General features: G+C 53.8%; 1 protein-coding gene across 1 annotated transcript in view; it reads left to right on the top strand.

Annotated features, from left to right (window-relative positions):
- Positions 1-9,834, top strand: part of P3H1 (prolyl 3-hydroxylase 1) — a 28,098-nt gene extending 18,264 nt beyond the window's left edge. The window contains exons 6-15 of the mRNA XM_030537886.1: positions 126-215; positions 498-550; positions 1,028-1,149; positions 1,406-1,533; positions 2,375-2,470; positions 2,957-3,107; positions 4,529-4,646; positions 5,138-5,213; positions 7,624-7,764; positions 9,175-9,834. Coding sequence (XP_030393746.1) covers positions 126-215; positions 498-550; positions 1,028-1,149; positions 1,406-1,533; positions 2,375-2,470; positions 2,957-3,107; positions 4,529-4,646; positions 5,138-5,213; positions 7,624-7,764; positions 9,175-9,318 — 1,119 coding nt within the window. The 3' untranslated portion in view covers positions 9,319-9,834. The remainder of the gene's footprint in view (positions 1-125; positions 216-497; positions 551-1,027; positions 1,150-1,405; positions 1,534-2,374; positions 2,471-2,956; positions 3,108-4,528; positions 4,647-5,137; positions 5,214-7,623; positions 7,765-9,174) is intronic.
- Positions 9,835-13,056: the final 3,222 nt, after the last annotated feature.

The raw sequence follows: 13,056 nt of genomic DNA, 5'->3' as shown, positions 1-13,056 counted from the left end.
GGAATTCTGCTGCTCTCTGTAATGCTCGTCTCATGGCTGCTGGTTCCCCCACTGGCCAGACCAGCTTGTCTGTTGGAAAGCCCATGTAGGCTGCTCTGACCCATCCATCTCTCCCACGCTTTCAGAACATCCGGGTGTATCGCCAGCGCAGTCTGCTGGAGAAGGAGCTGCTCTTTTTCAGCTACGATGCCTTTGGGATCCCATTTGTGGACCCGGTGAGTGGAAACTCCCTTGGCCTGGTACTGGACACACCTGCAGGAACTCAGAGTGGGCAGATTTAGACTGAATGCTCGGGGATGGGGTCTGTGGGGCACCAAGGGGAGGAGCTGTGCTTTGAGGGGTGCGGATTTGTGAGAGGAAGCTGTGATGGGCTGATTGCTCTTCAATGGCACTGCTCTCTGTCCCTGCCTAGGGCTGAACCCCTGTGTCTGAGCCATGGCTGGGGTGTCTCGGGCAAGGATGAGGTTCCTTATCTCTGGTTTCTTTCCTGTCTTTAGGACACGTGGACCCCAGAGGAGGTGATCCCAAAGAGGCTGCGTGAGAAGCAGAAGTGAGAACTCATTCAGTGACACTGGCTGGAGCATTGTCTCTTTGCTCTCACTGCTGGCATGTGGAATTGCTGTCGTGGGGGTTTCTGTTAGGGCGGCATTGCAGCTGGAATCCTCCAAACCCATCTGCTGCAGCTGGGGGGTGGGGAGGGGAGCCTGGTGGTTCCAACAGCGGCTGCGAGGGTTTCTGGGGGATGCTGTGTAACATGGGAGCTAGGGCTGGAACGAACCGCGTCAGGAAGGTGTTACGGGCATGTCATCAGGCTGCTGAGCCCCCAGCCAGGGGCACTGCCCGCCCTGTCCGCCTGACTGTTGAACCCATCCCACAGCTTCATCTCCTTCCCCTGCACTTCTCGGTCTCTGCCCTCTCTATGGAGGCCTCAGGATTGCTGCCCCCTGCCCATCTCCCAATTGGCTGATCACTTAGACGTCCGCCCCAGAGGCCGGAGAGCAGCTCACAACAGCTTCTTTGTGTCCAGGGTGGAACGCGAGACGGCAGCTCGAATCTCCGAGGAGATCGGCAACCTGATGAAAGAGATAGAAACGCTGGTGGAGGAGAAAACCAAAGAGTCTGTGGACATGAGCAAGTTCGTGCGGGAAGGTAAGGGGGAGTTGTGAAATGTGACCCCAGCAGACGGCCAGGCCTTCACTCCTGTGTGCTCCATAGCTGGGGGCTCTGAGCAAGGAGCAGGATGTTCAGTGCCACCAAAGGGGTGGCCTGTGGCTGAGGCAAAATGGCGTCTCCCCTTCTTGTGCATACCACCCTCTGTACATGTCACGCAGCCAGTGCTGGCAGTGCCCTCCCACCCCGCAGGCTGAGGGTTCCCCGACTCCACTGTTGCTCCTTGGCCCTGTAGGTGGGCCCCTGCTGTACGATGGGCTCAGCGTCACTATGAACTCCAGGCTGTTGAATGGCTCTCAGCGAGTGGTGGTGGACGGCGTCATCTCGGAGGAGGAGTGTGTGGAACTGCAGAAACTCACCAACGTGAGTAGCTCATCGCAGGTTCCGGCCCCCGGAGGCTGGGGAGGCGAGGGGAGGGGCTGGCATGGCGGCTGGAGGACAGCTCTAAGCGATGGGGGAGAGTGGGCTGAGGTTGAGCAGGGGCAGCGAAGGGGTTGCTTTGAGTGATCCTGGGAGGGGAGGATGGGGCTGGAGTGTGCAGAGCATTGGGGAGGGGGGCCGTCACCTATTTAAAAGTACAATCCAGAGTGAACCAATGGAGAGGAATTAAATTCAGTCTTGTTCTGCAATCCTGAAGACAGGACTTTAGTTCCCCAGTGCAGCCCTCCTATCCGCCTGACTGGGGGGAATGTCCCGTCCCACTGGCCCCTGCACTCCAGGATTGTCCTGTTACCGAGCTCAGGGCATAACCGCACCCCCATGGCGTTGGTTACCACGGGTCTCAGGCTGGTATGGGAAGGGTCTGTGTCTGCAGGGTGGGGCCTCTGACCAGCAGCAGGAAGGGGGTGCAGTAGTGACACCAGGACAGGGTGTGGGAGAGCTTGGGTTGGGAGGCTGGATTTGGGGTAATGAGGATCTGCAGCATGTACCAGCGTGTCGGGGGCGGGATCTGAACTCCTTGCCTGGGACCCTAAACTATTTCACTGGGACCATGTTACAGGTTCTAGCCTGGCCAGGCCTCAGTTCTCTTCGGCTTCACATCTACCCCTTTCCAGGGAAAAGCCTCCCAGAAAAGACTGGGGAGGGGTGGTTCTGGCCCCATCGTGCCTGCTCAGGATCTCTGAGGGCTTGGCCTGTCTCCCTGCCCTTCTCTCAGGAGCAGGCGGCAGCGTGGGAGTCTCACGTCTGACCCTGGGTTTTGCAGGCAGCTGCGTCTGCTGGCGATGGCTATCGTGGGAAAACCTCCCCCCACACTCCCAGCGAGACTTTCTATGGCGTGACAGTCTATAAGGCCCTCAAGGTAGGATTGCTCGTTTGACTGAGGGGGGAGGCTCTGGACATGGGTTGGGAGAAGAGTGTGGCTAGCACTGGGGAAAGACTGGGAGGAGCGTGGGGGAGATGGGCTGGAAGGGATGGGGCAGGTCGGGGGAAAGATGCTTTGCGCCCAAGCTGTTCTTTCACCTGGAGACATAAACAAATTTGGGGAGTCCCGCAAGGAAGCCCAGTTTGGAGAATGGCGGAGTCACCAGGGTGTGTCCAGCCCATCCAGGCCCCCAGAGTAACGATTGGTGAGTTTACAGAACTGCCCCCATATCAGCCGGAGGGGGGGGCACCCTTCGTCTCCTCCCTCCTCCCCCCCGTATTGCAGAGAGGAAGAGCTGTCTCTATCATTGCTGCCCTTCCCTCCAGTCCAAACTGCTGGCTCTGGGGACAAAGCCCAGTGAGATCATTGGGGAAGAAACCAGGCCGCCTGACCGCTGCTCATGCTCTCTGTCTCCCCCTGTAGCTGGGGCAGGAGGGCAAGGTGTCCATGCACAGCGCCCGGCTCTACTACAATGTGACAGAGAAGGTGCGGCGCGTGATAGAGTCCTACTTCCGCCTGGACACCCCGCTCTATTTTTCCTACTCTCACCTGGTGTGCCGCACGGCCATCGAAGGTGAGTAGCTGCCCCTGTTCAGTGGGCTGCTGGCCTTGGGCTTCCCCCTTCCCGGTGGTCATGAGTCAGGCTGCTGCTAGTGGCAGGAGCCCTCCTCCTCCTCCCACGGCCTTGTGGGCAGCTGCTACCAGGGGGACTCCCTTCACAACCATCAAACACTGCTCCAGGGGGCTCTCTGTCTCACACCTGCCTCGTAATACGGATTCTGCCCTCGGTGCCACCTGTGCAGCACAGGGAGTGTCAGTGGGTTGGCCCAAGTGTAAGTGATTGGCACTGAGTGAAGTATTGTGCTGCTGTGCAGGAGGGGACAGAATCCAGCTCCCTCCATATTGGCTGGGCTGGCTTTGCAGGGCTAACAGGAGGAAGAAGCTGTGCAGACTTGGTTGCTAAATCCAGAGAACGTGGGGAGTGAATTATGAAGTGGGAGAGGGAGATGACGTGTCATAGTCACTGCTCAGAGCTTCAGCCACTTGTCCTAGACAGGCACCAAGGTTCTGCCTGTTCTGTGGCAAGCTGAACCCCACCACTTCTGCAGAGCTCAGCCCTTGATCTTACAGGCACTTCGATTGAAAAATGCCTCCGTTTGCTGGCAGCAAATAACAGCATCACATAGAGCAGCGGCCGGGAGTTGGCAGCTGGATGGGGGCGCTGGAGCTCTTGACACCAGAGATGCCAGGGGAAGTGGTTCGAGTTTCCAGCATTCAGAGGCACTTAGCGCTCTTAGCCCAGATTGTGAAATGTATTGCGGTGTTGCTGCACACAGTGTTGCAGAGCCTAGCTGACTGAGGAGACTCTCACTTTCCAGCGTAGTTTAGGAACTGAGCCAAAATCCTATCAGTGGGTTTAGGCTCCTAAGGAACGTGAGACTTCGGTTCCGAAATCAGTTTGCTGTTGCAGTGCTGAGCCCAGCGACATGTACGTACCTTTAAAATGTGGGAGGGAGGTGCTGAGTCTCATGGGCAGGGGCAGATGTGACTGGAATTCTGGGGGTTGCTAGAACTTCTAGTTCCTCGCCCCAGGAACTTGGCCAGCCGTTCCCAGTATCCCCCAGTGCATCCTACCTCACTGGAAAGTGCACTGGCTGGATGCGTCTGCTAGGGTGAGCAGTGGGATAGTTATTACACGTCATTGTTTGAACTGGCATCATGAGCTCCCATTGAGACAATGGGGTAGGAGTGGGAGTGTTGCAGCCCTAAAACACTCCCTATAGGCCTAGGGAACAAGGGACCAGAGCTTTGCCAGCTGCCACTGAATTCTGGCCTCCCCAAAATTGCAGGTCAGAGCATTGTGAGGGGAGAAGCTCATGAGGTGAGGGCATCCTTGCCCTGAGCACCCTGGGGTGCAGAGGTTGGTGACCATAGACGGACATCCTGCCGTTTCAGGACAGGCTCTGTAACCAACCACGCTTCATTCCCCCTCAGATAAACAAGCAGACCGGACAGACTCCAGCCACGCCGTGCACGTGGATAACTGCATCCTCAACGCAGAGGCCATGGTGTGTGTCAAGGAGCCACCGGCATACACGTTCCGGGACTACAGGTAACAGCTGTGCGAGCAGTGCTTGGCTCAAGGCACAGCCTGCCTACCCTCACAGGAGTCCCCATCCTCATCCCGCAGCTGCCTGGTTCTGCTTGGTCACCTGATCTCTGGCCTTTCAGTCCCTACTGGGGAACTACATTTCCCAGAATTCCGCACCGAGCCCCAGGGACAGACAGGCTATGAGCACCCACACTTAAAGTGACTAACACACCCCCTTCAGCAAGGTCCATGTAACTAAGTATCAGAAGTGTGGCCACAACTGCTCCCAGACATTGTTGTGTGCAAAGGAAGATCCGGAGCTCTCTGGCGTTTAGAGGCCCTAGCAGCAGGGCTATGCTCACTGCCTGCTTGGGAAAGAGGGAGAGGGATCGGTAGGCGTCTCTTCTCTGGCTAGTCCTTGCAAGGCTGGAAGCCTGGGGGCGGAGCGAGGCGTGCTGAGGCCCTAGGCTGCTGGGTAGTGAATGCCTTCTCTGCTCTGTGTCTGGCTCTAGTGCCATCCTGTATCTCAACGGGGACTTCGAAGGAGGAGCCTTCTACTTCACCGAACTGGACGCCTCCACTGTGACAGTAAGTAGCTTGTCTGCCCCAAAGGCACAGTTTGGGCAGCTGTGGAGAGGTTGGCGACTCGTTTCTGCTCTCCCCAGTTCCTGCCTCACTCTGCCTGTGACTGACACTCGGGGTTCACCCTGAGAGCTTGTCTACACATGAAAATTAATTCAGAATGAAGTAGGATGTGACTTTAAAGTGGATTAACTCCTAATTAACTCCCTGTGTGGATGGTTTGATTCCAGAATGCTTTATTCTGAATTAGCTTAATCCACTGGACTATGAGCATCTGTGCATGGAGCTGGTCAGAATTAACTCCCCACTGTTACACTGCCGAGAGGGCACCCTGGCTCCCCAGGCTGAGTGCAGGGACTGGCCTGCTGAGCCACACACAGCATGTGGAGCTGGCTAGGCTGGGAGGCAGCGTTCCCAGTGTTACCCTGGCGGGAAAATGGAGATGGCTGTGCTCTGATGTGAGATGGGACCTCCTCTACAGAGGAGTGTGACCAGGGTCCCAGTGGGGAGCCAGCCAAGGTCACTCAATTAGGGTGAACTGCAAAGAATGGGGCAGACAAACCCCAAAGCTGGTGAATAATTCAATACGTAGATTTACCCAGCCAGCACTAAATAGCTTCTTTTGTATCTCACTGGTTATCCAGAAACCAACAACACAGTTCCCTTAAAGCAGGGGTCCCCAACGCAGTGCCTGCAGATGGCGCCTCCAGGGGTATCTAAATGTGCCCACGTCCTGGCCGGCAGTTAAGCATCTGCCGAAATGCCGCGGAAATTCGGTGGCATTTCGGCAGATGCTCGACGGCCGCCATGGTCCTTCGTCTGGCACCCGCCAGACGAAAAGGTTGGGGACTGCTGCCTTAAAGTAACCCTGCCTCAGGCCTCCATCCAGGTACCCAAGTCAAATAGGATGAAGATTTCTGAAAATTATATTTCGTCATATAAAAAGAAAGGTTCTACTAATCCCAGAGGATTGGACACATTACCTCCCCAGTCACTGAATATTCCAGATCTTACCCAAATACACGCAACAGCCAATTCTTATTAACGAAACTAAAATGTATTAAAAAACAAAAGAGAGAGAGAGTATGGTTAAAAGATCAATATACATACAGACATGAGTTCAATTCTTGAGGTTCAGATTCGTAGCAGAGATGGTGAGCTTTGGAGTTGCAAGGAGTTCTTTCAGAAATGGTCCATAGGTTATAGTCCAATGTTTATATTTCAGTTAGCAGTGGGATCTCAGTCCTTGTGGCTTAGGTTTCCCCTACAGGAAACCTTAAGCAGATCAAACAGGATCAGAATCCAAGGGTCTTTATATACAGTGTTCCAGCATCCACTTGACCATACAGTCCTGGGTAAACAGTCGGCTTTGGATGTAACCTTCTGTTTTCTAAACACCAGTAATTAGTTACACAAATTAACTGAGGGCAATTTATCCATTAGGCGATCTATCACAAACTTCAGAGACCTATGGACAATGACGACATTTCACCCAAGATTTATCTAAATGTTAATATTCCCTTTTGAACTCAGAATTAGTAGCTATAGTGACAGACGGGAGCTGTCTGTTTACATGGGTAGCATCTCAGATACACACAATTAGTATCACTTCTAACTGTACAAGTTTGCATTGCAAAGTTCCAGCCTATCTAGCCATCGAATGGCCCTACTTACCATGTCTAACATGTCTTTAAGGTCGGCTTTGGGCTAATTAGCCTGCAAGCTGTTTAACCCTTTCTGGCCAAGAGTTATATTTTGTATAAGATTTGTGCAATTATGCATTGTGCATTAATGACTTGCATGGTTATATTTTAATTAGACAACGTCACAAGGGGCAGGATGGGGGCTGTGCTGCAGTACAGGGCAGGAGTGATCCCTGTGGAGGAGGGGGAGCTGCATCTGGTCATGATGCCTGAAGTTAAACCCCTCGCATCTGACTGCCAGGCTAGCCTCCATGGCCTCCAGGAGCCTGGGGAGATCCCCCCACAGGGGAAGCCACCAGTGGCAGAGCATGTGCTGCATCGCTCAGGCTGGCTGCAGATGGAACCTCCAGGAGAGCTGGGGAGCCGAGTGCATATGGCCTGGGCCGTCCCAGCCACTTCCTGGGCAGATGCCCCCACTCCCTGGCATTGCCTGTAGTTTCCACTGCACAGCAGGGTCTAAGAGCACAGTCCCCTGCCGCCACGCCTCTGCACTAGCCCTGCTTCTACCCTGCACTGGGGGACTCTAATCCCCCCAATATCCCCTCTCCAGCTGGCCCCCAGGGCCCTGTCTCCCCTTTTGCACACCCATCCCAGTGAGCAGCATGCTCCTCCATTGCCTGGCCTGTCTGCTGGTTCTTACCTCACCCATCCCTCATTACCCGCTGCTGCCTGGATGGTTAGGAGCTCCTAATCCGTGCATCTGCCCCCTGCAGGCAGAGGTGCAGCCGCAGTGCGGGCGTGCGGTCGGCTTCTCCTCTGGCTTAGAGAACCCTCATGGGGTGAAGGCCGTGACCAAGGGCCAGCGGTGCGCCATCGCCCTGTGGTTCACTCTGGACCCGCGACACAGCGAACGAGTAAGTACTGCCCCGCATTGGCATCCTGTCTCGGCACCTCTCCACTCACACGCACGCCTGTTCCCCAGCTGTGCACATGCTCAGTCTGCCCACTCCTCCTCTCCCCGTCTTCCTCAAGGAATAGGCTTTGGGGCATGGGAAACAGCTGGATGAGATCCCCGGGGACGTGCCTTTCCCCCTGCAGTTGCTGTGCTAGTGTCAGGCTGTGAAAATAGCAAAGGCAAGCCTGGGCTGTGGCAGGGGGTGTATTTTAGGTAGAGGTTGAGAAGTTCTAATGTCATTGAACCAAGCACTGGTGAGACCCCATCTGGAGCAGTGTGCGCTCTGGTCGCCCATGTGCTAGAAGGATGAATCCATGCTGGAGTGAGGCAGAGAAGAGCTGCTGGAATGTCAAAGAGATGGATATTCTAGCACTAGAAAACGTTCAGAAAAGGGCAACTAAAATGATTAGGGGTTTGGAGAGGGTCCCATGCGAGGAAAGATTAAAGAGGCTAGGCCTCTTCAGCTTGGAAAAGAGGAGACTAAGGAGGGATATGATGGAGGTATATAAAATCATGAGTGATGTGGAGAAAGTGGATAAGGAAAAGTTATTTACTTATTCCCATAATACAAGAACTAGGGGTTACCAAATGAAATTAATAGGTAGCAGGTTTAAAACAAATAAAAGGAAGTTCTTCTTCACACAGCGCACAGTCAACTTGTGGAACTCCTTACCTGAGGAGGTTGTGAAGGCTGGGACTATAACCATGTTTAAAAGGGAACTGGATAAATTCATGGTGGCTAAGTCCATAAATGGCTATTAGCCAGGAAGGGTAAAGAAGTGTCCCTAGCCTCATCAGAGGATGGAGATGGATGGCAGGAGAGAGATCATTTGATCATTGCCTGTTAGCCTCACTCCCTCTGGAGCACCTGGCATTGGCCACGTTGGTAGACAGATACTGGGCTAGATGGACCTTTGGTCTGACCTGGTACGGCCGTTCTTATGAGAGCCGATCTTATGGAGCAGACTAAAAGAGCAGGGCTTGGGTAGCCTGAAACACAGGCTGAGGGGGAGATTGGTGTCTATAACTACACCAGGTGGGGTGAAGAGCCATTTAGGCTAAAGAACAACATCACGAGAATAAATGGGCTGGCCAGGAGTAAACTCGGGCTGCACATTAGGAGGTTTCTAGCCATCCGAGCAAGGAGATTCTGGAGCAGGCCCCCAAGCTTCTGAACGGGGTTATCTGAAGGGGTGGCTGCGACAGCAGGGACTGGACTCACTGACCCAGGAGGTCCCTCTGAGTCCTATGCCCTTGCATTTGGGGTGTAATCCCATTATGTCCCGGGGATCCCCTCCCCGGTGCTACAAGGGCAAAGCAGGGGGCTGACTCTTGCAGTGTGCTCTAATCTGCCCTTCCGCCCCCTTAGGAACGCGTGCAGGCCGATGACCTGGTGAAGATGCTCTTCAACACAGAGGAGGTGGATTTGTCTCAGGTGAAGGGGCCGGAAGCAGAGCTGCCAGCCACGACAGACGCTCCCGGGCAGAGTGTAGGGGGAAAGGACGAGTTGTGATGGACCTCCAGACAGGGCCCTTTAGGTGCCAGCTTGGCCCCGCTATCGTGTTTCAGGACTCAAACCCCCTTGACTGCAGCTTGTGGATTCAGGACACTGGACCTGAGACTGAAGGCGACTAATTCACTTAAAGCCCTTGGCAGGAGCAGAGTTTTCCTTGGCCTGCCCAGAGGCCAAGGCGTAGCTGGGGCTGGAGAGGAAACTTCGCTGGATTTGCTCTGGGCCACACACCTGAGAAGTGCCTGGTGTCGCTAGTCACATCCTGCCTCCCCCATCTCCCGCAGCGAGGACATGGCTAACCCAAGGTGAGACTGTGTGAGATATACACGTTCTGGGGGGGATCAAAGTTCTGGGTTGCTGGGAGGACTTCCGGTGCCTGGAGTTAAGGGGATGCTGGTCAGGGTTGGAGCTGCAGCCAGTGAACTTCCAAAGGACCCGTTGGTTCGAACACACTACACGTCACGGATGTTTAAGTACTTTCCAATGACAACCAGGGAATAAAGGTTTTTTTTCTAATCTGTTGATGTCTCCTTTGATCAGCCCCTTTCTGGGTCACAGCCTGTTGTCTGTGTGGAAAAGTAGAGTCAATCCCCTGAGTGGATAGATAGGCAGCAGTCCAGGCACCCGTTGGCTCCCTGCGCCATGGGATGCTGCGAAGATGTGTGGGGTGGGGGGGTCTGAATGCCCAGGGTTCCTGCTGCAAGTCTATTTGCTACAGAGCTGTGGATTCTGCACCGTACTCCCCACTGAGGACCTTGTTTGGGAGGTGTCTGGTATCCACTGCAGTCCTTGTCCTCCTTTGCACCGCAACGGCCCTTTTAATAAATGTCTTCCTCTGGCAATGGACCATCTGGATCCCACTCTGTTAGGCTGCCTTGTGTACTGTCCATGCTTGTAGTATCCTCTTATGGCGGCGATGCCCTTGTCCCCTACTCTGTCCCTCGCTTAATCCTTCCCTTGCTTGTCTCCACTCTCCCACTTGTCTTGCTGTGTCCTTTCTGGCCCTTCTCTCATCTGTGCACCTTCCAGGTTTCATGCCTGTAACCCTCCTCCATGCTCCTCTGCTTATTCTTCAAAGCACTTGCTGTGAGTGTTGCAAGGCAAGTCCTGGATTCCTGGGGTCACCTAGTCTGACCCCCTGGGTCACACAGGCCAGAGACCTGCCCCACAATCATTCCTAGAGCAGATCTGGGAGAAAAAACCTCCCATCTTGATTTGAAAATGGCCAGTGATGGAGAATCCACCATGACCCTTGGCAACTTCTTCCAGTGCTTAATTACTCTCGCTGCTAACAATGTACATCTGATTTCCAGTCTGAACTTGTCCAGCTTCAGCGTCCAGCCATTGGATCGTGTCAGACCTTTGTCTGCTAGTCTAAAGAGCCTGTTATTAAATATTAGCTCCCCATGTCGTTTGCCTGGGCTGTGCTGTCCTGCCATACTCCATATCCATTCCCTTGGGATCGCCTGTGATCTCAGCATATGCGGTTGTCACTGCAATTCTTGAAGCAGGTAGGTGGCACATGTAGAAGTGTCGTGTGACCTGCCTGTGTCTGCCCAAAAGCTGCCGTTTTGGCCGGCACCCTGCTTTTCCCTGCCACATTCTTCCATACTCACAGCTAGTGGGAATCGCTGGACCAGCTGGAGCATCCTTTGGGAATCAAAGCCCTTCCATGCTAAAGCCCTCTCAGCAAGCACTGGTGCCTCTGCATCCAGCAAGTAGGATAGAAACTGCATTGGGATAGATGGTCCCTTCCAGTTTTGTTGGCTGAAGAGCCTTCTGGCTGTAGTTTGCCCACTTGAGGGCAGCAGTTCCTAACCAGGCCAACGAAGAGCAAGCTGAGCAGCTCATGGCACAGGGACTGTTTCCCTCTGTGAGAGGGACTGAACTTAGGATTTGCTTAGAACATGTGGGTGCAGCCTGCATTTTGTCCACTTACATTTTCCTTTATGTGGCTCACGCCATGAGAGGGCCGGGGACACATCTGTCACGCTGATGTGGGTAACACTCTAAGCAATATTGAAGGGTCACTCAGCCAGGACGTGAATGCTCTGGCCAGTTACCTTCATCAGTGGAGTCGTATATTAAATGAGTCGAAGATGGTGGCTGCAACCTTCCTTCTAAACAATCACCTGGCCGATCAGCCCGTTACAGTCGGTGTTGAGAGTTTTCCACTCCCTTTACAGCCAGTTGCCACTTATTTAGGAGTCAGACTGGATCATAGTCGACCCTACAGGTCCCATCTAGAACACTTAAGAAAAAAGTTCACCTCTCGCACTACCTTGATCCAGAAGCTAGCAGGAACCTTCTGAGGAGCAGAGGCAGATGTTTTACGAACTTCAGTCCTGGTGCTGGTATTTGCTTCAGTAGAACATTGTGCTGCGGTTTGGGGAAGAAGTCAGCGTACACATCTCATTGATGCAGAGCTGACTACAGCCACCCATATCGTTAGTGGTTGCCTTAGCCACAGGTTAGCATCTGTGTGTTGGCTCATACAACTCCCTCTAAACTTTGACCCAGTGCCATTACCCTCAAAACTGCCTGGAGGGCTGTGGTGGATGAAAACAACCTGCTGCATGCAAGGCTAATGATGGTTCCAATAGATGCAAATAAGCAACATGCTTCCTGTCAGAAGACCAGCCCACCTCCAAAAGAAAACCTCCACCTGCAGTTCCTGCTGACTTGCTGTGATTGACACCGTGACATCCTTTTGCAGCGGCCATTTGTGCGTTCATCTCCAGTGCTGCCGGTCTAGTGCTGATCTCAGATGAACAATGCTATCCGGGCCGACAGTTGTGTCCTTGCAGAGTGGCAGCTACTGTGGGATAGAGAGACAGACCTGCTGATGAATTTTAGAATTCACATCCACTTGTTTGCACCCTGGGATGTGGATCCTGGACTGGGCTTAACAGGCTGCTGACTGGAACAGTGAGAGTGGCTGCCACAGTGTAGAAATTTGGCTTAACCCCAGTCATCACAGTGTGACTGCGGGGCAGATGGTCAAACAGGTGGGAGGCGTCTGCACTTGGATGGTTGGAGGGTGAAGTGAAAACCTTTCTGCTCTCGATGTTCAGCCTCTAACTGCTGCATCAATCATGATATTGACTTGTGGTGCCTGTGAAAGAAGAACTAAGGGGCAGGGTAAGGGCAGGAGAAGAAACTGCCCCCGGGCTAGAGAGCACAGTGGGTCACCTGCTGTTGTTTCCAAAGCCAGCCAGCAGGTCAGCCAGGGTAGAGTTATCGCTGATTTTATTCCCCTTGTTCACTATTGGACCTGTTCTCATCAAGCCTTTGTTTCATGCAGTATTGGGGTGGAACTGATTCATGTCCCAATGTCCCCTTGGCTGGATGTTATCTGGGAATGTGTAACAGATTTAACCAGGCAGAACGGGATCCTGCCAGCCAGGGAGTGGGGTTTGTAGGAGAGCAGCAGCATCTGATGGAATCCTGGCACAGAATTCCCAGGGAGCAGCTGCCTGGCTACCTGAGAAGTGACAGTGCAGCAGGTGAACGAATCAGAGGAGATGTTACAGCGGAGCAGGCTCTTAGCTTCACTGGGAGGGGCTGCAGCAGAATGTTTTCAGGGAGGGGTCCTTGACTCTGCCACCTGGCCCCTCCCGATTCAACAGCCTGCAGGCTGTGCCATGGAGGCCTGCCTTTGCCCCACAGGCAGTGGGTTGAAGGGAGGGGGCTGTGCTTGTTTTGATGCTAATGTGCTGTACATAATGCTCAGCAAGA

This window comes from Gopherus evgoodei, chromosome 18 (assembly GCF_007399415.2).
Source record: "Gopherus evgoodei ecotype Sinaloan lineage chromosome 18, rGopEvg1_v1.p, whole genome shotgun sequence".
Taxonomy (NCBI): domain Eukaryota; kingdom Metazoa; phylum Chordata; order Testudines; family Testudinidae; genus Gopherus; species Gopherus evgoodei.
Note: the sequence above shows the minus strand (reverse complement) of the source record. Positions and strands in the feature narration are given on the sequence as shown.